This window comes from Protopterus annectens, chromosome 6.part0 (assembly GCF_019279795.1).
Source record: "Protopterus annectens isolate FY-2018-M chromosome 6.part0, PAN1.0, whole genome shotgun sequence".
In the NCBI taxonomy this organism is placed as follows: Eukaryota; Metazoa; Chordata; order Ceratodontiformes; family Protopteridae; genus Protopterus; species Protopterus annectens.
Window position 1 is genome coordinate 169,714,601 of NC_056737.1, and position 27,665 is coordinate 169,742,265.

The 27,665-nt window shown below is 41.3% G+C and overlaps 1 protein-coding gene across 1 annotated transcript in view; it reads right to left on the reverse strand.

The window, feature by feature from the left end:
* Positions 1 to 16,192: 16,192 nt before the first annotated feature.
* The window catches only part of LOC122803787 (extracellular calcium-sensing receptor-like), a 204,346-nt gene continuing 192,873 nt past the window's right edge, over positions 16,193 to 27,665 (reverse strand). Inside the window, exon 5 of the mRNA XM_044073475.1 lies at positions 16,193 to 17,103. Within this exon, the coding sequence (XP_043929410.1) occupies positions 16,193 to 17,103 (911 nt within the window). The remainder of the gene's footprint in view (positions 17,104 to 27,665) is intronic.

Sequence of the window (27,665 nt, forward strand, 5' to 3'; positions counted from 1 at the left end):
CATGCCAGTTGGACATGCCTGTATATAAGTGGTACATGCCAGATGGACACGCCGTATAAACCACCATGTCTCACGAGGTATGTGAGTGATGTGTGTACAACAGCTGTTGTACTGTTAGCAAGCTGGAAATGTATGAACAGACAGTGTACCTGTGAGGACTGGTGTGAAATGGGTGCTAAACTAAGCAGTAGCTCATAACATGCCAAGAAGCTCTGAACAAGTGCCGAGCATGCCTATACATTACAGATAGGGTGTTGGATAATATCAACCCACAAGTGTTGACGACAGTCATGATTGGTAGCACCGCATCAGAACACTGCCAGGTATGGTCTGCAAGTCCATGAACCATTATCAGTGTAGATGTTAGCAGTACAGATGTACAAGACAGTACGGATGTTCAGCTACAAATGCCTTTGTATGTCACAGGAGTGTTCTACTAGTGGCCTGTTGACAGACTCACAAGTACTAAAGGTGCTACAGTGACATGTGCATATCACACGGTGTCAGCTACAGTAAACCAGGGTTAATGTGTTGTACCCCACCCGCATTGTAGCCCATACCACACAGAAAAATGTCAGCCATCTGTTTATGTGAGGATGTGAATGGCCATGACCTATGTGCAATAGTTTTCACAGTGTTGTGAACAACATACAGAATGGGCTGTTGTGTGTGAGGTGTGTGACATATGTGCACATTCTGGTGGATGATATCAGCAATGACACCACTAGGGGAATACCCCCATACCCATTAAGAAACACCTAGGCTGTGGTCAAAATTATGGACACTGTGTTAGGGATGGTGTAGTGTAGTACACCTCCCTGAGCTGGCGATATCTCCCTGGCCCTTTAGGTAGTCATCCGAGGTACCCATGACATGACAGGTTGGTATCCATGAGCACGGAGATCATTGGACAGGCATACACAGCACCCATGTGACCAATATTGGAATACACATCACCCTCCAGGGGTAGGGCCCATGTGTGGATGGCCGATACCAGCCTCCACAATACTCACCTCCAGTATGAAGCATGCTATCCACCTTGCATACAGACATATGCCACACTATGCTGTTAGACATGCTACATGTCCATAGCCTGATCTGAAAGACATACGTCATGGACAACCACCATCCTACGACTAGGATGACCACATGCTGGACATATCCCTGTGCCATACCTGTGACATACTCTCGCCATACCATGCAGCCCTGTCCACATAGCTGCACATATCATCCCTGTCACACATGGTGTGATGGCCGTATGGTAGATGTAGTATCAACTATCTGGATCAGGAATGTGTCACTGATGTCCCTCGCGGGGGCGTAATGGGTGTCGGATACAGCTAGGAAACCCAGACCATACATGCTATAGCCGATAACCTTGCCTGTGAATTACGTCCAACTAGCCATTGTCCCATGTCTATCACATGTGCAACACAGGCGATCCATGGCAGGATGTTGAGCAGCTGTACAGTGCAGTGTAGATGTCTATGGCAAAACAGATGCATGTACAGGTTTACATGCATACTTGGTGCATTGTCACTGCCCAAGTCCAGTAAGGCTGTGTCTGTGTTGATATGTGACATATACACAGCATCAAGGTCAACAGCATTACCGTGGATACATCAGGCATGTGTAGATAGGTAAGAACACCAGTGCAGGCAAACAGACATGCCCACATGGAGACAGACATCACATGCAGTAGGAACACTAATGAGGTGACACATATATGGGGATGATATCCAATGCATACTGGCTGTTACATGTGTGTGACACATACATGCCAGTCATATTAGTGTCATGTTGATTTGCAAAGATAACTGTGTAGATGTACTAGAAATGTATGTGCTGCAGTATCACTGTACATGTCTGTAAATGTGACCTGTCACCTTCATCATGTCTTACAGATAATGCCTTGTACATGCCTACCAGCATACAACCGACAGGAGGATGATGTCGTAATCCCATACCTCCATGTGAACTACAAGGTGTTATTTAGCCATGTGCCACAGCATGCACAGCAGCGGGACGACCTGTGGCAGGATCTTCACAGGAGGGTCAACGAAGTGGGCGGCCACAACCATACCTACCAGCAGGTGCGCAGATACTGCATGGACTTGATACATCATGCAAAACAGTGTGCCACTGCAATCGCCAGGGAACAAGGTGGAACAGGTGGTGGGCCACCAACCCAGCCTCCACTCACACACACAGAGGAGCTACTGGCCAGTCTGGGAACACCCTCGGAACAGCCCCCACAAACACTAGCTGCCATTGTGGAGGTGGGTGTCTCCCAACCAAAGAGCCTGGAGTTGCCTGGTAAGTCAGTACTGAACATATGGCCAGTATATCCCACATACATGCATGTGTCAGTGTACATCATGTAATGTAACAACATATGCAAGGTATGTGGACACACATGCTTTATGCTACCCTGTGTATGCACCATGCCTCTGAACTGTACAGGTATTTGCAGGATGTCCAGATGTCTGCCTCATATTGTCGGTGTGTTCCCCTTAATATCTGTCCCTTTCTGGCAAATAGCTGAGGAATGGAGTAATTAAATGATGACATACATTTGTGTTTACGACTGCACATTCCGTGTAAAACCCATGTGCATGCAAACCTATTAGTCTAGCAAATTTCTAAGTTTGTAAGAGAAATATGTCACAGTTGTCCATATATGTCCCCCATCATAGTAGGCTTTGTCCACATTTATTGTTCTAAGAGGTTGAGAGGTATGGTATGCACACATGTGCTGTGACTATATGCTATTGTACAGGCAAATGTGTTAACTTGCACTGTGCACACTGTGGCTGTCATACAGTCATGGATAATGTTCATACTGCTGTGTCACCCTATACAGGTACCTCTGGCGTGCCGCACAGACAAGAGTCCATTGCAGGTGAGACTGTCATCGATATCAGGCATGTCAAAGCATAGATCTATTCGCCATGTGGCCAGTTAATACATGGATATACAGGTCGCATCACCCATCATCCACACAGGCCACCCATGTGCAATATATACAACTGAAATGACACACAGACATGAAACTACATTATTTGTCATTGCTACATGTGTGTCCAGCTGTGCATACAATGGTAGAGGTGTTCTACAATGGAGGCATATGTACTATACAGTGGAACAAAACGTGTGGTACACAAACCAGTACCGCACAGTGAGCAGTGATATTGGCAGACCACAGGCATCACCATTGTGTTATATGCCCCTGCAATGGTTTCACACATTGTGATGTTCCATCCGACATGTCTGAGACACGTAACATTTTGGTTGCTATATTGTCACAATTTCCCATAACCCATACCCCACATACCACACATACACCTGTTGTCTGCATAGCCCTGTGGATGGTGACATATCCAACATCTATGGGTGTATGTCATATGGGACAACACAGACATGTGTGATAGACGGCCATCACATACATGACCAGCACATGTGCACACATGGCCATGGGGGATGTCCAGAGACACGTAGCCACACAGAAGATGGGATGTGGATACACCCTGTCCCACTTTGTCCACACATGGTCCAATTACAGCTGTACTAGACCAATTGTACAGGTGATGTGGTACGCTGCACATCCTAAATGCCTGTGCACAGCGAGTGGAGGTGTCAGTGACATGTACCTCATAAGATGTGTTGAACATGACGTCTGGGTCATAGCATGATGGTAGTCACCTTTACAGATTCCACTGACAGTGACACCAGGCCACAGATACTGTACTTTTCCCCTGCTGCAGTAGGACATCACTGTTAGCTGTGCACCTTGTGTGCATGGTACATCAATGTCATGTGTGAAATGGTGACGTGACAGGTCCACTATGTGTGGACATGGTTGCCAGGCAGCTAACATTCTGTAGTCATCATGCAGGGGTGTCATCTGTATGTCCTCCAGTGACCTGTCACATGACACAGCATGGTTTGGTGTGTATACACCTCAGCATCATAGGTCACAATCCACAGGTATGTCATGGGTATGCATGCAGTTCTGGATATGCAATGCATACATAACATGCACTGTTTAGCAATATAGATGTCTCATGATGCCATGCAATGGCACAGTGTCTGTACATCACACCGTAGAGCAATGTAGATGGCTCACAGTCCCCTACCATGCCCATGCACATTTGCTCAACATGCATTCTAGCTGTAGGGCATATGGACAACACCACAATGTGATACCCAGTGCGATGCTGTACATGTGTCAGGACACCATGGTGTCAGGCATGCATGCATGTTAATACACACGTCAGCAGATTACATGTCAAGGTCACGTCAGCCATGTGTACTGTTATCCTGTTCTGGTCCACATGGTGTATCACGGGGATGCATGCATACTACCATGATTGTGTGAATTGCATGGATAATGATATGACACCTGCCTGCTGTAGTGTGCATTCCAGGGGGTATGCTTATAAACACTATTGATGTCTGAGCTGCATGCTGTCAGCTGTATCACAAGCATGCTGCATGCCATCTGTCATATCACATGCATGGTGTGTCAGTGTGTGTGTGTCAGTGTGTGTGTGTGTGTGTCAGTGTGTGTGTGTGTGTGTCTGTCAGTGTGTGTGTGTCAGTGTGTGTGTGTGTGTTTGTGTGTGTGTGTGTGTGTGTGTGTGTGTGTGTGTGTGTGTGTGTGTGTGTGTGTGTGTGTGTGTGTCAGTGTGTGTGTGTGTGTGTGTGTGTGTGCCAGTGTGTGTCAATGTGTGTGTGTGTGTGTGTGTGTGTGTCAGTGTGTGTGTGTCTATTGTAATTTAGAGTCTTTCTTTGCATTCACTGGTGATGTAGGTGCATTACCCTCCTGCGGTCCATCTGATAGTGTCCCCACAGATGGTAGCAGTGATGAACATATGCACGAAGTACAGGCAGGGATGTCAGGGGCTGAATCTGTGCCAATGGTTGCCATCCCAGCTATGTCCCCCTCTTCCCCGCACACAGTTCAGCTACCAACACATACCGCATCTACAGTGACCATAGAGGAAGGACAGTCAGCGTCTGTTAGCGTTGAACAGGAACATGTGGTGGCTACAGAAGGTATTTCTCCACACCATGGTGGCAGCATACTGACTGCAGATGTGCTACACAGGCATGTGGCTGGTGCTGCTCATAGGAGGACCTCTGGCAGACATGCACCTGCAGGACATAGCGCAGCAGCTGGGATCACCAGACGCATGTTCCAGACTGTAATGGCGGCACAGGCACGTGCCGAATGGCAGAACAGAGAAGGGCAGAGGCTGCAGAGGGCTGCTATCAGTACCCAAAACAACAACATCCAGACATTGGCAGGTGCTCAATAGCAGCTTGCTGATGTTCTGGACAGGCGATTGGGTGACATGGTCAGAATCCTCAACCGTGGCATGGCAATCCGCGAGCGTGAGCTGTTTGTGCTGGAACATCTGGTAGGGGTGAGGCGTAGGCCACATGGACATAGGCCAGCTGCACCACCTAGTGCAGGTCAACGTGAGCGTGCCACCTCACATGGCCGCTCCCATAGTGCCGGTAGCAGTAGCAGTGCAGCTGGTGCTGCGCTGTCCACACCAGGTCACAGCAGGCCACATGGACATGGCCCTGGACGTTCCCAGTGGGGACACAGTTCCAGTGGCCATGTGTCGTCGGACAGTAGCCATTCTGTATCTCTGCCTGGTAGTGCCCATGCAACCCCTGGCAGGCACAGGACACATGGCCGTGTCCGGTCACAGTGAGCTGTACAACCTGGTCTGTACAATCTGGAGCTGTCCATAATACCCTCGTGTAGGCCTCACAAATGACAGAACTGGGTGTACACATACACGCACACAGCAAACACAACTGTAGGGCTCCACAACACCCACATGCATACGGAACAGACGTGTCCATTCAAATCACCGGCCCTTACCCACACACATGATGTCATCCATTGGTGCAGCCTATGCCCCTGGCAAACAGTATCACCCTGTGCATATGATGAAGCCTGTGTCACATCCCTGTCATCCTCACCATCAGTGCAGGGATATGCTCAAATGGTCTGATGCACAGGGTGAACAGAATAGTGAGAGGTGTATCTAACATTACTTGTGTATGCATATTGAGGGATGTGTATGTTGCATTGGTTGTGTGTGAATACTGAGTGCAGGGATTTGCTCAAATGGTTTGATGCACTGGGTGAACAGAATGGTGAGAGGTGCATCTAACATTACTTGTGTATGCATATTGAGGGATGTGTATGTTGCATTGGTCGTTTGTGAATACTGAGAGATGTGTATGTGACATCAGTGGTGTACTGTCGACATGCACCAGTCATACCATGTAGTCCAGGTGCAGCATGCATTGTGATATGTTCACAGTATGTGTCTTGGTTACAACAGTAACAACATGTTGGTAATGATGCCCTGGTTCCCTCCTATGGTGTACTGGCATGTGCCTACAGGGAGCAGTGTTTGCAGTCCCCCATGTGTAACTGTGGAGTACTCACAGGCACATATGGCAATATCAGCATGCTACATGTACCCTCAACCTGACTGCTGGAAAGTCGAACATGATACAGATGTCCGAACATGACACAGATGTCTGCACATATACTGCACCTGAAGCATGTGGTCAGTTGAACAGGCTACAGCGGACAGAGATGTGACATACATACCGGGAAACATTACAGGTATGTTGACATGGTGCATATGTCTGTACATTCCTCATTTCATAATTTGCTTTGGTTTAAGTCTGTGGATATATGTGTGTGTATATATATATATATATATATATATATATATATATATATATATATATATATATATATATATATATATATATATATATATATATATATATATATATATCCATATCATACCTTTCAACTGTACAGATTTTCGCTGCATGTACAGCTGTTTGCCTCTTATATTTGGCCCGTTTTTCATAACCTTGTGTCTATCTGGCAATTTAGTGGCATATCATTAAAGACTGACGTTGGTAAATAATGACAAACATTTCAGGTTACGACTTCATACCCTTCAGAGTATCCATGCTAGTGACACACCTGTTATTCTATCCACTTTCTATGTTTGTTAGGGCAATATCTGGGGATTGTCCCTATTTGTACCAGTTGTTTTCATGGCTTTGTCTGGTTTCGTACTTTATGGGGTTAACAGGTATGAGCCATGTACATAGAACGTGGAGAAAACAGCATTCATTTGCTATGCTGTGAGCAGATTACACACGCGCAGGCACACTTGCATATCCTTATTGTGGGTTACATATGTTTCATAGATATTTGTGTTTATGTGGACTTTCATAATTCTGACTGTAACAGTTACTTATCTGTATTCCAGTTTACGGACTGCTGTGAAACACACGTTCACCTTTACATATTTAAATGTGTGTACAGCACAAACGCATTCATTACACTTTAAAGTTATATGTGCAGTGGTCGTAGGTCAACCGGGACTGCATTCATGTTGGCCGGATGCCGGAACCACTATTCTATTGGTGTTCTCCCTCATTGATATGCATACCCATAGTACTTAGCTACATCAACATATGCCTCACCGCTTCACCTACAACACAGGCATCCATTCTCCTGCTGGGAAAAATGTGGTACTACATATTACACATTCCCTATTGCCTACTGCTGTGGACCCCAGCTGTATTGTTAATCACTCCAAGGATATGCAGAACACCAAGGCATATAGTCCTGGCACATACAGGTCTTTGATTGTCAGGTTGTTCATGTAGTGATCTGGGTTTAGGCTTGTCTGCCTGGTGAACAGAACTTCCCTGGCCGAGTTCAAAGGTCAGACGAAGCATATGGACAGGGAGTTTCTCCCTATTATGAAGTTTTAACTGTGTTTATAAACACAGGTGTTTGGGCACCTGTCAGCAGCTTATTCTGTTGGCAATACATATTATGGGTGGGGTTGTTACAGTCCATACTCCACGGTGAGGGGTGTTCCCATTCACATTTGACTATTACTTGTATACAGTCATACGGGGATTATTATTTTGGGCATGAAGTGACTACAGGTATGCAGTTGTACATTACACAAATGTGAAGGGTTGTTACTGTAAATATGTACGGACCATACCTCTCAACCTCTTAGAGCACCAAATCTGCGCAAAACCTACACGATGGGGGACAAATAGGGACACATTTTAACAATTGCTCTTACAAGCTTAGAAAATTGATAGAATACTAGGTCTTGCATTAGCATGACTTTTCTGAAGAATGTGGAGTCTTAAACTCAAGATATTTCTCATTATTTAGTGATGTCAATCCTCAGCTATTTACCAGACTGATGCAGATTGTCAGAGGCACACAACAACAATATGAGGCAAACCTCTGGTCATTCTTAGGGTTGCCACCTTTTCATATGCCCAAAGTGAGACATGTTCTGTAGAAATGTCAGATTTTCCAGGACAAAACATACCGGCAGCCGTGCATAGTACAGAACTTTACCTTTTTTGCACAAATAAAAGCTTATTCTAGTAACATTTGAATTGCTTATGCTACTTCACATAACATATAGAAGTTTCATATATAAAATAACTGTTTTATGCAACTATTAAAGAAACTTAGGAAATTATTTTGTCCTAAAATCTCAGGACATTTGCTATGTCTTGATTTTTTTCACAGGACACAACTGCCTAAAGAGGAACTGTTACTCGCAAAGTGGGACAGGTGGTAACCCTAGTCATTCTGCAAATATCTGGACAGTGGAGTGGTATCGTACGGACCTCTGTAATATGCTGTTGTGTTCTGGCACAGCAGTAGCTCAGCATTAAAGACTGCAGTTGGAACGTGCTGACAGACAGTTGGGTTCCAGACTTCATACTCTGGACATTGATGCCAATGTGCAAACTGTTATTCTATCATATTTCTGTTTCTAAGAGCTATCTTTACAAATTGTCCCTGTTTTTGGACCTTTGTCTCACTTGTATTCATGGCTCTGTCCAGATATCTTGCTCTCACAGGTTGACAGGTATGGTCGGTCACGCCTGCACACAGTCAGTGTCCCTCACACTTGATCAGGGTTGACCTGTTTACGTCAGTGTCTTCCTCACCCTCATGCCATTTGCCACTATGCGAATGTGTGCATTATATTCTCCCTCCTATTCATGTCGGGACACGTGCGTCACGGGAAGGTGTTTTATCCTGGGTAGTAGGTTATGCATGCCCACTTAGGGCTGGACAGTGTTATCAGGGACGTCGGGAGGCATACGCACTGTACTGATTTCAGTACAAATTATTTAGAAGGGGGTAGCTTTTTAAAGCTTCACTTTTTCACACTTTTCTGCACGATGACGTCAGCAGCATGTATTTCCGGCCGTTTTCAAGCGTTATGTACACGAACGGGAGATTGAAGCAGCTTCACCTGCAAGGACTTTATTGAGAACCGAAGGATTCAAGCATGTGGATGTAAGCATTACATTTGGATGTACGAGCGGGTCGTGGATGCAAGCATTTGTACGAGCGGGTCAAGGACATTTGTGTGTGTGTGTGTGTGTGTGTGTAAATGCCCCAGGTGGGATGTACTGGTGATTACTCATGATGGTGTGGTAGGGAATACTCAGGCTTGAACCCTGTACCTTGTATGCAGGTGTTAAAGACCTGAATTCCCTATCCACCACCATTTTAAAAAAAAAATTGCAGATTTTTGCCTCATATTTGATCTGATCAATATATGTATCATATATGTGTTTTTTTAAATATTGCAATGCTTGAAATTTGATGGTGCAGTGGTAGCAACGTAGCATTGATGCTTCACAGCTATAGGTTCTTGGGTTTGGTTCTTGGCTGGGGTGACTTCTTTGTGGGGGTGGGGTCAGTATCTTCTCCATGTATTTGTGTGGGTTTGCTTTTGTGTCCTCCCATGTTATACAAAGACATGTTTGCATTATTTTTTCCTGGGCCTCTGCTGAAAATTGTTTTTTTTTTGTTCCAAGTCAGACTGTCCTGATTAACAAATTGACAGGCATTTAAATTTCAGACTTCAGGTTTCTGAATGTTTACTTCCTTACATATTTGATGGTGCAGTGGCAGTATTGTTGCCTCACAGCTATAGGTTTTCTGGTTTGATTCTTGGCTGGGGTGCCTTCTGTGTGGAGTCTGCATCTTATCCCTGTGTTTGTGACATAGTAAAACAACTTTTTGTTCTAGCAATAAATATATACTAACACAACCTTTTTTATAGCAATATTTTTAAGTTTATAACTATTTGAAATTTGTCCTTATTTTTGGGACTGTAATACCCTGTTATTGGCTTTGTCCAGGTTTTTTGTGCTAAGGTTGACAGCTATGGCAAGAAATGAATTCACTGAATATGTTTGAAGGCTGTATTCCCTCATTACTGGGTTTGTCCAGGTGTTTTGTGCTAAGAGGTTGACAGCTATGGTGAGAACTGAATTCATTAAATGATAGCCATTTAAGTTTCAGTCTTCCTCTCTTTCACAAAGCAGGTGATTTGGCATAGTGGTATGTTGTTCTGACTATTTTGCACAGTGACCTTGGCAGTAAAATGTATGATGGTAACACAGCATTTTATTCTAGCAGCTTTCCAAGATTATACAAGCAATGTTTAATGTGTTCCTGTTTTTTGCCCTTTTGACCCACCCCAATAAATTTGGCTTTTTCTAGACTTCTTGTGCTGCGAAGTTGAGATGTAGTTGAGTATTGCGTAGATTTTACAAGGAGCTGAGAGCTGCAGGGGAAGAGAAGTTTAGTGCTGATTATGCTAAATCAGCTCACATTGCTAGTAGCACAAAATGCTGTGTACTTGCTTTTAATGCAGAAGGTTGTTGGTTCTACTCCCATAAGGGGTGAATGCTGCTGTACTGAAAGTTAAGACACTAACTATGAGCCTGTTATCAGTTTGTCATCTATTTCCTATTGCAATATTACTAGCTTATCATTAATGTAATTTAGGCAATTTATTCCTCAGGGGCATCAGACACTTTATTTTTCGGTGAAGTCATGAAATATAAGGGTGATTGCTAGCAGCAACCTCTTCATTACTTAGATTTATTTAACGTGGAATTATTTAGATGACTTTTTTTACTACTTCAGAGATTGTGCATATTATTTACTGATAATGGTGGACTGTAAACGTTTGACTAGACTTTTATGATGGAAATGTTCTGAATTGGGCAGTTTTGTTTCATTGTTTACTGGAAAAATGTTCAAAGCAATAGGAAGGTGTATCAAAGAGCACATGTATGTTTCATATGCAAGGGGCCTATGATTTAAAAGCAGCCCAGAATTCATTTTTATCTGCCACGGGTAAAATGTATTTTTCTTTGAATGTGGGTTTTAATGTTGTTTCAATGAATGTGAGTTTCAAGGGCAGAGAAGTTTTAATGCCAAGTTTGTTTAGCAGATGTCTTAGTGTTTGTGCTGTAAAATGCAAAATAAAACTTTCAAATGAAGTTCAAATCATCATAGAAGTAAATCAGTATGTACATTAGTGTTTATGGTAAATGGAGTGAGATAGCAAAGTAATGGATCATTGGAATGGCTGCAGGGGGAGGCTCCATTCGACCATGGTTTTGTGAGGGGGAAGGGCGGCAAACATAGACAGCCCCAGCTGAACTATACCTCCCAACTGTCCAGATTTTCAAAGAATGAATAGATTTTTTGCTTCTTATTTTTGGTTTGTTCCTCAGTTTGTGGTTTTCTGGCAAATGATTTAGGAATCAAGTCACTAAATAATGACACACTAGTTTCAGACTTTATAACCTTCAGAAAAATGCATGCTAAAATAAGACCTGTTCTATCAACTGTCCCAGTTTATACAAGAGCAATTTTTAGTACTGTTTATATGTTCCCTCAATATATTTGGCCTTGTCCAGATTTATTGCATTAACAGGTTGAGAGGTACATGCAAATAAATTGCTTTATAGAATTAGGCGTAGCCAAACCTCAACTGTCCCTGATTTTGGCTCAAAATGTTGCTCTTCCCTAATGATCCCTCCACAAAATAGCAATTTTGGAAGAAAACATAGAGGGTTTACTTTACTTTTATAAATAACTGTAATGATCAGAGTTATACATTACTTTTATTTCAGAAATGCATGTAGATTCTCTAATTTTGTCAGTTGCTCTAAGTTAACTGTGCTCATATTAAAATGGTGTCCCTCCTTTGACAGGTTCCCAGCTGTATTGTCTGGCAATTTTATATTTTTGCATCACATTTTGGTCCGTTTTCATAAAATTGCAGTTTTCTGGCAAATTAGTGGCAAATTGTTAAAGACTGAAGTTAGAAAATAATGCAGACATTTCAGTTTCAGATTTCATACCTTTCAGAAAATTCGTACTGATGCAAGACCTACTACTATTCTATTATTTTTCTAAGTTTATAAGAGCAATATTTAAAAAAAAATTCCTTATTTTTGGGCCTTTGCCTCAGTTTTATTTATGAGTTTGTTGCTGTAAGAGGTTGAGAGGTTTTGTGTGTGTGTGTGTGTGTGTGTGTGTGTGTGTGTGTGTGTGTGTGTGTGTGTGGGGTAGGTAGCATACCTCTCAACTGTCCACATTTTGCAGAATGTCCAGATTGTTGCCCCATATTTTTTGTCTGCTCCTCATAAATTTTGTGATTTTCTAGAAAATCATTGAAGGCTGAAGTTGCTAAATAATGACAGACATTTGAGCTTCAGACTTCATGTCCTTTAGTAAAATTCAAACTAGCACAAATCCTGTTATTCTAGCAACTTTCTAAGTTCACGAGAACATTATTTAATATCTGTCCCTGTTTATTTTAGAATTTGTCCATATTTCTTGCACTAAGAGGTAGGTAGGGGTGTGTGTGTGAATGAAACATCCTAGTTAGTGGTAGCAGGTGGTTAGTAATTTACTCAAGCTCAAAACCTGTACCTTGGTTACAGAAAACAAAAGCATAAAGTCTCTACCCCAACTACCATGCTGCATTTTTCAAAGAACTGACATTTCAGATTAATTTTCAATTCAGGGAACCGAGTTTGAGTGAATTTATATTAGATTACTGAAGAGGCATTACAGCGAATGCCTCTTCATCGACACTAAAAGAGCGAACCGTGAATTACGAGAAAGGCCGTAGCTTGGCTGGGGAGGGGGGTAGCAGTTTGAGAGCTGTCAGTACAAATTTGAAAATCCTAGCTACACCCCTGAGTGTTATGGACCTCCACTGCACATTCTGACTTGTGTTCAGATATCTACAGGATTGGGCATCATGTTGTCATACCCATTCTACTATTTACACAGGTTGGTTATCCCATGAGGGATATCCCAAAAATTGGACAAGACCAAAACAAGTCAGATACCGAAGATATTTGTGGCTTTACGAAAATGTGCAGGGGGTTTTACATGCAGGGGATACATGGTTTGCAATCCTGACACTGCCTAGGGTGACAATACCTACTACATATGCGTAAGGGCACTGTGTGTAGCTGTGTCTGCAACAAACCAGTGGACCAAGTACGGTTGGATTTGGTGGACGTTCTGGTATGGAGGCAGGTTGTGTGGTGTGGAGGGTATGCTGGGTAGGCCATTATGCATTCAGGTGTGTTGCGTTTGTTATGGACAGTTCCATCAGGACCCATCTGTGGGTATGTGACGGTGACATATCTATACATTTGTCTCGCACATTTCCATATTCATATGTTTGTGGGATTGTGTTCTACACTATGGCCTGTCTGCTTCTCTTGCAGCTGTTTCTACATGTGGTTGTGTTTCTTTCCACTTCACCCTCTGCCCCCTTGTACACCTCTGGTTCACCTTTTCTGCACATGACACAGTATCGCCTTTGAGGATTTTACCATTAACCACCCACCCCTCACACGCAAATTCATCACACCCCATAGAGCACTACTTTGGTTGTTGGCCCATGACACGGCCAGTGTAACACATTGACTACCCTACATGTGTCGGGTACCTTTATGTTTGTGTGGACTACCCTGCCATGTTTGCTTTCCACATGCTATACCTCACGCACATAGGTACACGCCCATACTTCACTTTCATTATTTGGTTGGTATATCCGGGTACTACCCGTTCGACTGTGTCACATACACATTCGGATTATACCGCTGACTTCCGGATTTTGCCAGCCTGTTGTACTCATTGGTAGGATGGCACCTTTTCCTTTGTCCAAGCTATTTCTTACACATGTCCGACTGTTGTGGACAATGCCTCCCCACAGTCGACGGTTGTGTTTCCACCTTTTCAATTGGCCACAGTGTGACATTTGTGGTGAACGCCGACACATACCCACGGTCAGTTCGGCAGATAGAACTTACAATTCTTGCCTATATCTAAGCTTATTCTTGTAGCATTTCAGTGTCTTATTCTGTTTCTTATGACATTTATGTAATATACGTTCAGTGAAAAATGTTTAATGCAACTATTCCATGACGTCTAAGGAATAATTATGTCCTATATTCTCTGGACATTTGCCATTTTTACAAGTTTGTGTCAGGACACATCTGCCCACAGAGGGACTGTCGCTCACAAAGTGGGACAGGTGGTAATCTTAGTTGATGGTACGGATCATACTTTTCCTTACGGCCTACATGTGTCCTTATTGTTATAGCTGTTTATATGCTCCTTCTGTTTCGTTTACATGCTTATGCTATTTCCTATCACATTTGGTATGTGAAATACGGACATACCTTTTGTATGTGACTATTACATGCCTTGTGGGATATTATTCGGACATACGGTCACTACATATATCTACATTTCTCCTTGTGTATTTTGTTATGGACACATCTGCACAGCTATGTACCCTCTCTCACATTATGGGTCAGCTGGTGACCCTCTCCATTGGGCTGGACATACCTACTGGCGGCGCGCTAACATATGATACGTTTCACTTCCACATGGTATAGCTATAAACACTATATTGGACTACAGGCGCACGGTTTTCATGTCATTTGTTCAAGGGTAGGGACCCGTTATTCCCTACAGTGCATTTGTGTTTGCTTCTTCATTTTCTGTTCGCAGGGACTATCTTGCATGCTTTGCATACATTTCAGTATCCACAGACACTGATAGGTGCGATTACTACTGCAGGCCGAATATAATATTCAGCAGTTTAGGTTGCTCATCGACAGCTGACATTGACATGCCTCCATGCGCAACTTCGTTACGCCCCATGCACTCGCACACGTTTCCTATGCACGTGGCTGTGGAGGCTGCGTGCCTTCATTAATATGCATATGGCGCGACTACTCCATATATATGCCGCACGGCTGGTGCAAGCCTTACGCCGGCCTTGCGCCGAGCTTCATGAATCCCGGGGATTGTCTTTTCACATTTTTTTTTCATTTTCGGCACAATCCCATTTGCACTCTGCTGCCCTATGCTTAAATGGCTGAAATCGGCCAAAAACAAACTTTTATTTTTATAATTTTGCAACACTTTCCCATGCCAATGGCCATATTTTTGGCCATTGGCATGCATAAGGATTATAATACATGCTTTGTTTCCAGCTGTCATGCCTCCATTTTGAATTTTGTAGAAATTAATTTGGCTAGTAGCCGAATACATTTCTGCAGTGGACATTATTTTGGCATGGATGCTGTCCTGCTTACTGACTCACTGATTTACTTCATTTGCATGTTTTTCACCAGCAAAAGGGGTAATTAGCATTATTCAGTGGTGTCCGTGCCAGAATAGTGCAACCAGGCTCGTGCATGCCCCCAGCCTGGTTGACTGAATCGCACAGGCTCAGAATTCTGTGTTTGGGCTGAGCCACTACTCGGACATGAGATTTTCATTTATTGAATCCCAGGGAACCTTTTTTTATTTCTATGTTTATTCTCACTTCCATAAAGTCTTTATTCTAAAAATAACATGTTGCTGAAGGACCAAAGCATTGTCAGTATTTTCTTAAATAACACACAAATATAAAACCAGCTTGATAATTTCAAATAAAGCATTTTACACAAGTTGAGAAAAGTTATTCAAACTGTGATCTTTACTTACTTGAACACTAAATCAAAGCAAGTGAATAAACATGGCTGTGAATTTTAGAGAGAGATTTCAGATGCACTTCTTTAACCTACTCAGTTCTTAAGTGGCAATTAAGAAAGCTTTGCTGTTCAGGTGAGGTCTGTAAAAAATATGGCATTTAGGGCTAAATGTACTGACAATGAGACTAGCAGCAAAGCCTATAAAGGTGAATACTCAGACAGGCACCATATACTTTTTATGCATATTTTTACCTTTTCATTTCTTAAATGTACCTTTTCCCATTAAAAACTCTTTTGTATTCATCTCAGGTTTGAGGAGAATAATGTGACATTTAGGAGCAAATATACAACCCAGCAGGCCAGCACCAGAGGACACAATGGCAAACACTTCCACAGCTACCATGTATTTCCCTCGTGTGCTCAGGTAGGCTGGGATGAATGACGTCCATACAGAGACAAAAACCAACATACTGAATGTGATATATTTAGCCTCATTAAAGCTATCTGGGAGGTTCCTGGACAGGAATGCTACTACAAGGCTTACAGTGGCTAATAGGCCCATATAAGACAACATGCACCAAAATGCTATGACTGAACCTTCATTACATTCTATAATGACCTTCCCTGTTACAGAAGTTATGTTTTCATGCTGGAATGGAGGGCAAATAATTAACCAGGTAACACATATTATAATTTGTATAAGTGTGCACAACAAAACTAATGTTTTTGGTAGTCTGGGCCCAACATACTTCTTCAGATTGCTGTTGGGCTTAAAGGCATTGAAAGCAATAACAATCACAACAGTTTTAGTTAAAATGCAAGAGACAGAAAGTATAAAAATGATGCCAAAAGTAACTTGGCGGAGCATGCAGGCCAGGTTGGTGGGTCGACCAATGAAGATCAATGAACAGAGGAAGCACAGTACAAGACTTATCAGGAGGATATAGCTAAGTTCACGGTTGTTTGCTTTGACAACAGGAGTGTTATGGGATTTCAGAAAGATAACAAAGACAGTAGTAGCAGCCACAGCCATGAATATGGGTACTATGGTTAAAGTTTTCCCAAAGGGTTCTTCATAAGAAAGATACTCCAGCTGTTTCATAATGCACTTGTCTTGTTTCACATTTGGCCACTGATCACTGGGGCACTTCAGACAAAAAGCAGAATCTGCACAAGAAAGCAATGGTAAGTTTAAGTTTGTCACAGTAATTTCACAACATGCTGATAAACTGTATAATGATGTACAAACTAATCATGTTTTACTGAAACCTTGTCTTCCAAAAAAAAATCTTAATACAGCCTATGTGTTATGGAAGCAGTCTACATTACTTATTAAACCATTAAACCAAATCTCTGCATGCCTGGTCCTATACCTGCAGTCAGTGCTTTATTGTTTGTATATGAGCAAGCTGTACAGATATACAAATGTTGGCAGTTGAAGCAGGTTCTGTTCTGTCACTTCTCATAAACTGACAGTCTGCTATTCAGCTCTGTGTGCAACATCCAGTTTGCACACCTCTAAATTTCTTGTGCCATCCATGGTTGTCCTTCTTAAATCTAGAATATTAGAACAGTATTAGACCACCTGCCCTATCCAAAGCTAATGTCCATAATCATGGACCCATCAAGGTTAATGAGCATCCATGGATCAACTCATATTTTTCAGTTAAAAAAATGATTAAAAAAAGTGAATTCTCTGATTCTTACCTATTAATCTTTCTCTGTAATGTGTTTGTTAACCGTTTTATTTCAAAGACCAATTACATCATCACCATCCAAACACACACATTTCCAGTTGGATTTAACCTGTCTTTTCCTCAGTATCATTTTTTCTTTATTAATCCCTTTTTGCAATTAGAGTATAACCCCTTTGTAAACCTTTGTTTTATTTTGGAGCATTAACCTTCCCTTTTAATCAGATTTCTCATGGATTCATAGGTATATAGATTGGGCTAATGACCTTTATAGGTTCATAGGTAAATACTAGGCAATCTGCCCAAGGGCATTTATAAGCATATCCAGAGTGTGTCGGCTTTCGCCACCTCATTGATTAATTAACTGATCCTCTGTCAAGCAGAGCAAATGAAGTGATCCCAGGGGTGTATTTTCTGTTCCCCATGCACTCATCAAGGTTTCTCTTGAAGAGTGTTAGTGAGGGGCATTGCCTAATGTAGTTTGTAATTTTGTTTCAAAGCATGGGGAGTCTCTGTGACAGGAATCTATCCCTCTAGCATGTTCTATTTATTGTTGTGGTGAGGTTTAGCTCATTAGAGCACGTGGCTCGCAGTGACTTGGATTTCTTTAGGTGGAGCATGTCCATCAATTCTGACTTGGACATGGCTTTGTAAGTCAGGCAGAGATCACCTCTGAGTAAGCGATATGCCACTGAGTACAGCCAGAATTTTTTCAGTCAGGCTGCATAGGACATATGTTTGAGGCCAGTAATCCACTTGGTGAGGTACTTTTGTGGTCTCTCCAGCTGTTGGAAGTGTCTTGTGAGGTAGATCCCAAATGGGGCATTGTACTCTATGATGGTTCTGATGAGTGATGAGTAGAGGGGCACTATAACCTCTTTTTTGCTAGATGCAAACGCTTTAGTAATTAGATGGGCCACACAGAAGGATTTCCTAACTACTTTGGCAATGTGATTGTCAAAGGAGAGATTACTATCTACCTTGGTCCCCAGATCTCTTATTACCTCTTCTGTATTAAGGGGGCTGCCACCTATGTGGTAATTTGTAGGTATTTTGTTTTTCCTAAATGGGATGACTATGCATTTTTTTGCATTTAGCTTGAGGCCATGACTTTGACACCAGGTGTCCATCTCAGTAAAGCCCTTTTGGAGGATGTCCTTGTCAGCCGGAGAGTCAATTATGGCTCCCAGTTTGCAGTCATCGGTGAACTTGGTTAGCCATAGTCCTACTGTGTTTGCCTGTACTTCTGAGAAGTATATGCTGAACAGTAGGGGTCACAGGACTGAGCCTTGCGGGACACCACTTGTGACTGGTTTAGAGTTGGACCTGGAGCCCGCTATTCTTACTGTGTGAGTTCTGTCTGTAAGCCAGTTGACAACCCATTTTGTGATGTAGGGGTTTATGTTCAGGCTGGTGAGTTTTTCTGTAATACCCAAGTGGGGAATGGTGTTGAAAGCCTTGGTGAGGTCAAGGTAGGCTGTGTGAACAACCTTTCTCTCGTCTATGGTCTTGGTGACTGTCTCAAAAAAGTCAACCAGGTTTAGTAGGCATGATCTGCCCTTAACAAAGCCAAACTGGGTTGGGTCAAGGGTTTGGAGGTTCCCAATGTCTTTGTTAATGAGTTCCATGATGATGCGCTCCATAGCCTTGCAAACCAGGCTAGTCAGGCTTATGGGGCGATAGTTACCAGGGTCAGTTGTGGCCCCTCCTTTGTGGAGTGGAATAACCCTTGATGTGTGCCATTCTATGGCCATGTAGCCTGTGAAGAGGCTGAGGTTGAACAGCGTTTTTAGGTGGGGGATTAGTTTGTTCTGTAGTTCGTGCAAGACGCAGCCTGGGACACCATCTGGCCCCACTGACACTGTGTTTCTGGCTTTTGAAAGGGCTATTTTCACCTGTGCATCTGTGATTTCCGGGACACTACACTTTTTCAATACTGTTGTGGGCCCTTTTGGGGGTGTGAGGGGGTGAAGTTTGCACTGAATCTATCTGCCAGGATGTTGGCAATATCAGTAGGTTCAGTATATTTTGTGCTATTGTGCACTAGTTCAGTTCATATCTGCGAGTTGCCACTTAGATTTTTAACTTAGCTAAAGAAGGCTTTGTGGTTATCTTTTGAATCCTTGGCTATTTTTCTTTCGATGTTAGCCTTGGATGATTTTATGAGGGACCTTAGTTTCTTACTGATACTAATCAGGGATGTCTTTCCTTCTTGGGATTTGCTTTTCTTCTGAACTAGTTTCCTCCTTCTATTGTATAGCCTGTTTATGGCAGGGGTCCACCAGACTGGTTTCCTTCTCTTACAGGAGTGAGTCTTGGTTTTTCTAGGGATGGCATGATCCAAGCATCCTTGTAAGTGCTCATAGAGTGCATTTGTAAAGGTTTCTGCATCTTAGGCAGCATTATCCTTTAGCATGGAGGCTGTGAAACTTACTGCCTCCATCTTAAGTAAGGTTAAGTTTGCTTTAGAAAAGTTTTTTACTGTGGTTTCCTTAGTTTGGGGTGGTGGTGGGCTGTAGACATCCAGAGTGATTAGTTTATGGTCTGATCTAATCAGTAACTGGTTGATCTCCGGTGTGGAACACCTGTTGCCCATGTTTGTGATGACCAGGTCCAATATGTTTTCACCTCAGGTAGGGGAGTTTACCAGCTGATCCATGGTGTTTGAGTTGATGAATTCCAGGAAGAGGTGGGCCTGGGAGTTTGTACTTGAGTAGTTTTCCTAGTTAATGGTAGGGTAATTGAAATTGCCCAATATCAGGGTGTTCAGTAGGACCTTCATGCTTTCCAGTGTCTCCAGAAAGGTGGAGTGGTGGTCCTGAGTCATGGAGGGTGATCTGTAGCAGGCCACAATTTGCATTGCAGATTTGCCTGATGTTAGTTACACATGGATGTTCTCAGAGTTATCATGCTGCGCCACTAACCTGGAGGTGTAGGTATCCTTAATGAATATGGATGCACCCCCTCCTTTTGTATTTCAGTCCATGTTCTGTGACAGAAACATGTAGAATGAGTTGTAGCCCGGTAGTGCTGGGGTGCTCTCCGGAGCCTTGAACCAGGTTTCATTTACTGCACAGATGTCAACGTTCTCCATACTAAGGAGTGCTTCAACACATGCATTTTGAGATTTAAACTCCTGGCTTTGAATAGCATAACCCTCAGTTTTTTGTTAATTGTGCTGTTTACAGAGGTGGGTTTGACTTTTGAGCCTTGCCTGAAAAAGCACTATGGGGGCAGCAAGAGCCCTGGCCAGTATTCAAAAGCTTAGGGGTGACAGGTACAAGCCTTTTCTTGCGAAGCAACGTGGCTTGTCGAGCATGTCGTTCCAGGCTGACAGACACTGAATCCCCTTTGAATGGCACCAGAAGCTTAGCCAATTGTTGAAATTGATCATTTTTTTTTCTTTATACTGAGGTATCATTCTTGGTGAGGGCAGGATGCTACTCAGGGTCAGGGTCATACCAGCCTGGGATACATGATCAGAGAGATCTTCTATGTCTCTTTTCATGTAGTCCAGGGAGGTACGTCTCAGGTCATTCACACCAACATGAACAATGCAGAGTCATATTTGTACTTGTTCTGGAGTGACCTGAGTGCTTGTGTTATGTGAGGGATTCTGGCTCCTGACAGGCAGCTAACAGTAACCTTCTGCTTGTCCAGTCTAGTGAGTGGGATGTCAGTGTGCCTGACTATAGAGTCACCTATTACTAGTGTGTTAGGTATGTTATTTCGCCTTAAGGGCTGTGATTGTGCAGCACACTGATTTTGTGTTTTATGTGTTGTCTGGTTTGTGACAGGAGGTGCAGGTTGTTTGGGTGTCTGCTTTGGAGTTCTCTGATGCTTTTGCAGGGTTTTATTTAGAGCCTCTGAGTATGATTTTGTGTATTTATGTGTATTTTTAGCCAGTATATAAGCCAGTATATAAGCCAGTATTATAAGCCTAGACATGAAACCTAAATGTATATATCTAGCTATTTTGCCTTGGAGGTTGTTTTAAGGGGTATATGTTAGCTAGGGCATGATTTAACTGCTATCTCTGTCCATCAGAGACATAGGTGTCAAGCCAGGGATGGATTTCCAATTTCCCATCCACTGGTCCAATTTACATTACACTGGAATAGGATTAGGGAAGGATTCTGCTTCAGATGGATGGGATGCCTATTCCAGAGAATAGGAATTATCTGAGATTCTGACATACATACCTGTCCCCCAACATGTCCTAATTAAATCACAATCAGTGTTTAAATCCTTGGATCTAGTAGTTCTGATATTGTTTATTTTGCAGAAATGCAAAAGGTTCATCAGGGCAGGAACCAAGAATGCTTTGTATGTCAAGCATAAATCACAGAGAATAGGAATAGGGCTTTCATCAGTCAATCTGCATAGGGCATTGTGTTTCTGCTGTGTATTCTTTTGTAAGGAACATCTGGGACATTCCAGTTGTTGCATGTGACTGGTCAGGTAAACACCTAAGGGAGCATTATACTCAAAGATGAGTCTGATGAGGGCTGAGTAAAGTGGCACAGTATCTTTTCTTGACCTAGATGCCATGGCCTTACTTAAATGTTGAGTGACACTGAATCATTTTCTTACCACCTTAGACACATGTTGGTCAAAAGCCAGGTTACGAAATCCCTGACCACTGTGTCTATGTTTAGGGGTGTTTAACTGATGAGGTAGTTTCCAGGGATGGTTGACTTATCAAAAGGTACTATTATGCATTTCTTGGCATTGAGATTTAAGCTGTGGTTTTGATACCAGTCATTTGTCTGTTAGGCTCCAGATAGCATCCTGTCCTTTTTAACTGCCACTGAATTTCCTTATCCTCTTAACAATATCTACAAAGTGGGGTGTTCTTAGCTATTCAGAGTACTTCTGGTGGTCACCTTGTAGTGGTGTAATATATGCTGTCTGTTCCTGGCACCTGTTCTTACTCTGATACAGCCTTACAGTCTCTAAATTTTAATCATTTTTCATTTTGTGTGGAGTTAATTCTTCTGCTGCACAATTTTTTACATTTTATTATTTATTTATGTATTTATTTATGCATTTATTTATTTTTATTTGGCATTTGTTTATCGCAATGGTCCAACTGGGTCAAAAAGTCCCCCTTTTCAGGAGAGGACCCATGAGAAAAGCTCCAAAGTACAGACTTTAATGCACAAAATGTACAAAAATATAATATAACAGTGAATACAGTGAAATACAAAAGAAATTGTTACAGATACATGTGATGAGATGGATGACTCATTATTTTAACATCACTATAAGAAAACAAGGTATATACATATAATACATATTATACAAAATAGCTTTAGGATATCAGCACAGTACATTCTATGAATTTTTATGATACAGTCAGTAGTTTTATATATATATATATATATATATATATATATATATATATATATATATATATATATATATATATTTTTTATATATATACATATATATATATATATATATATATATATATATATATATATATAGAGAGAGAGATATATATATATATATATATATATATATATGTTTTTTTTTTTTGGTTCATTTTTAATGTGGAATTGAGATGCTAACCACATTTTTAAAAGACAGAGAAAGCATAGTCTTAAGAAAGGGGGGAGGAATTGTAAGAAGTGGGAATATTAGAGGATTGTTAGCTAATCTTAGGTACTGTTAGCTGGAGTAAAAGAGGAGGAGGAGAGAAAGCTAGATGGGACAGTAAATAGAAAGAAGAGGGGGAAGTGGATGAGCAGGGCATGGGCACAGCCAAAAATTGTTTAGATGTTGTTTTATGGAGGTTTTGAAATCTATCAGATCTGGAACACTTCTGGTAGATAGTGGGAGTAAGTTCCACACTTTAGCAACAGAGTGAGAATATAGGCTTTGTCCTGGTACTTTAGAGGCATTACAGATAGTGAGAAGTTTCTTATCTTCAGACCTACCCTTCTGTTGGGTAGTACGGTTTGATTATGTCATTTAGAGCTGGGTAGGCTAGGGGTTTATATCATGCTGTGTAGTGTTTTGAGCTGGACATACAGGAGATGATTTGGGAATTCTAGCCAGTTTAGCATTTGTAATGGCCTACAGTGAGGTATGCTAGTTTCTGAGTTGGTGGCAAACTTTGCACTTTGTTGTAGCACTGTTCCATTTTGGATCTAATGGAGACCAGTATGTTAGGAAGAATAGAGGCACCATATAGTAGGGAGGGTAGAAGTAAAGTTTTAGCAACAGTGATCTTGGCTGAAGAATTCAGGGAGTGTTTGTTTCTATACAGGATGACAAATTTCTAGTGTTTTTTTATGTTTTGTTGGATGTGAAGATTGAGCTTTAATTGATCATCTATAATAACACCTATCAGTTTAGTGTGGTGGGCTATTTAAATACAGCGGAGTGTATTTTGAATTGATTTATGTCACGTCAACAGAGCAATTTTTTGGCAGGAAGAGAAGGGGTTTAGATTTTAATGGTTTAGGAATAGTTGACAGTTAGTAAGCCAGGATTCAAATGCAGAAAATGTTTGTTGTGTGATGGTGGGAAGTTGGGGTAGTGTGGGAGAAGTGCAGATAATAGTGGAATCATCTGCATATTGTATGAGTGTTCCACTGGATGAGGTAGTGCATAGGTCATTTGTAAATATACTGAAGAGCAGGGGACCAAGGATAGAACCTTCTGCGACTCTAGCGGGGGTTATGTAGAAAGGGAAATATATCATTTAACCACTTTATGGCTTGTTTTTCTCATGTAGATCTCAATGTTCAGAAAATCCACTTCATCTACCACTGCTTTCACTTCATACCTTAAAAAAGAGGTACTACTGTTAATCTACCCTACAAAAGAATCGAGATCAGTCCTAGTACCATTTTGCAGTTACATTGACACAACATGTAGTTTTATACATCATGACAATGGGAAAGTGTTTATCTTTAGGATAGCAGCCACCTGCAATACAGCTGACTTGATATACCTGCCCATGTGCCAGGTTAGCCAATGCTTTTATGCAGGCAAAAAACAATCAGAGGTTGAGGGACCACATTAGTGAGCATGTTTACATTATCACCACTAAATCTGACAATAATGCATTAGCTAAGCACATTATGAGGTGTGGACCTTTACATAAGTTTAAGTTTATGGTGATACACAAGATGTATTTTAACAACAGTGGTGGTGACATAGAGAATAAAACTGAAGCTCAGGAAGTAAAGTGGATGGTAAGGTTACAAGCCAATAGGAGCAAGGGGTTAAATGAAAAGATTTCTCTAAAACATTTTTAAAATTGAGGCAACTGTATATGAGCTTGTTTTTGAAGTGCTGTTATTTGATAATATATAGCATAGTGTTCATTTTATAATTTTCTACATATAAACAGTTTTGTCTGGTTTCCATGAAGGTTATAGTTTTTAACATATGCAGTATTATGATTTTACTTTGTAGATAGGATGTTCTGTATTTTGAAATGTATTTTCAAATACATTTTAAATGTGGTTGTCCTGGTGATTAATTGTGTTTAATGATGTCATAATGAGCTGCAGTTTGTGAGTGGTAGTGCTCTTTCACTCTCATTATTTAAGTTTGAATAATAGTTTGTGAAATATGTCTGATGAAGCAGTGGAGGCACTGCGAAAGCGCAAACATATTAAAGGATTTTATTTTATTTTCCAGTGTTTGTTTTATCTCTACATCACATTGACTTGGCCTTTTATGCGTGTTGCACTTAAGGATCACCTTTCTAAATCATGGAAATGCTCCTGCTCATCGCCAGGCTGATAAATCAGACTTCTTCTTCTAACTTCTTCCTCCCGCCATTCGTACTATTATCTCTGTCTGCTTTAATCACCCTACTTTAACTTCTTACTCTTCCTCTCTAATCCTTTATCATTTTCTTAACTCTGTATGACTAACCTAATAATTTATTTTCTCTTATTCTGCTTCTCTTCTTCCATGTTTCCTACTATTACACCCCTTACTTATTTCATTTTCTAAACTACCTTCTCTACTACTTCAAATTTTCCTTATGATACTCCAATAATTTATGCCATGAGTAGCATAGTCACTGCATGTAAAATAATGTATCTATACTATGTAGGTAATTTTGGTTATATTTTTGCTGCTGATAAGGGGAAATTATTATTTTTGCTACTGTCAAGTGAACGCTTTTGTTTATACTACTACAATTTATCTTTTATTTAACTTTTTGTGGAGCTCTTCTCCCCGAGCCTCCACTGAAAATGGGTTCTTTATGGCCCAGTTGGACTTTCCTGGTAAGCAAATGTCAAATAAATAAATAAAATAAAATTGTAGGGTGGGAGGGGTAATGCTCAAGTTACAGAACCTGTCCAGGAGTATGGAGTGTGCGATGGTGTTGAATGCCTTAGAAAGGTCAAGAAATACACTAGATACAAAACAACTTGCATCTTTAGCTGTGTTTATAGATTCAGTAAAGAATAGGAGGGCTGTGGAGGTGCTGTAGCCTGGATGGAAACCATTTTGGTTATATGTAAGAAGGTTGTTTTGCAGTAAGCATTTCATTAGTTGTTGATGAATACATTTTGTAATATTTTAGAGATGGGAGATAGAATGGTTATGGGTCAGAAGTTTCCACAAACAATGAAACTACAGGCCTGATGATCCAAAAAACTTTTATTAAACTTCTCTCTCTCTCTCTTTCTCTCAGAAGTTTCCCCATTTGTGAATAGGAATCCAGATGTTTGGCACTAAAGATTCTGAAACAGATCTACTGAGCAAGATGCTGATGGGGTTTGCAGCAGCTAATTTAAGATATTGGGTAGGAAGGTTGTCTGCATAGGTAGAGCAGAGTTTAAGTTTCTGCAGAAATTTTTTTTATCTTTTTATTTTTTGTTTTTCAGGTGAGTTGCACTAGGCTAGTGATCTCTTTTAAGACAAAACCTAAAGTGGTATTTCATCTCCTAGGGGAAATTTGACCCGGGCATCATGAATTTTCTCCTGTTCTTTTTGGTAGGCATCATGTTTTTTTTGTTTTTAGATCCACCTGAGCTACCAGCAACTCACGTAGATGAGAACTCGGTTGAATGTATGATCTGAAGGGTAATAATATAGATAACATCCCATGTGGTTTTCCTTCTAATATTTGATTAGCAGGGTACCATTTGAAACACTACTTTTCCAGGAGATTAATTTACCCAAATGCTATAATTTTCTTTTAATCACATTAAATCTTAACTACCACAACTTTTCCCAGAACTGTAACTATGGCAGGATGGACAGGGCACCTGTTCTGGGCACAAGCTATTTGAGGTATGATAGGCAGGTGTTAGTGGTGAAAAGGTAGAGTACCAGCATCGCTTTATGAGGCCATGAGGCTATTGCAGCATCATGAAGGAATGCCAATACTGTGTATGCAGTCACTGTTGAAATGCAGTGTGCTAGAGTTTCATAACAGAAATATTTTTTGCTGTTGTTGTTCTTCAACTTTGAGAAAACCTTTTTTTCTTCTTCTCTTTTTTGTTCCTCAGTTTCTATAGGGTGCCTGATCTTCTAGCTACTCCAATATAGAATTTCTTCACATAGTTATAAAATAGTATATTCCAACTCCATTGTTCTTCACTGCACCAATGCCGATGATCTATACAAGCAAGATGAACAGAGTAATGTAAGCAAATGAAATGAAAACAACCAGAGCATAAAATAAAAATTTGGGCAGGAGAAAGCCTGTGGTGGATCAATTAAAATTATGTTACAAAATCAGTCACTTCCTTTCACCCACTGCTCGCAGGGCCATTGCTAAAAATATTTTAATACCTAACCTTGAATATGGCCTTCCTTTTCTCATTATAAATTCAGCCCCCAATATTCACAGAACACAGACTTCTGAAAATAAAATCTGCAAATTCATTCCATTAGCAGACCCCCTCCCCCCCAATATACCATTTAATAAAAAAATTCCAAATGGCTTTAAGTGCTTCACAGAGCTTCTTTATAGGGCTACTTGTCTTCTAAGTACTGTAATTTTCAAGGTATTAAAACAGAGTCACTGCCCCCCTTTAAGAGTGAAACTAC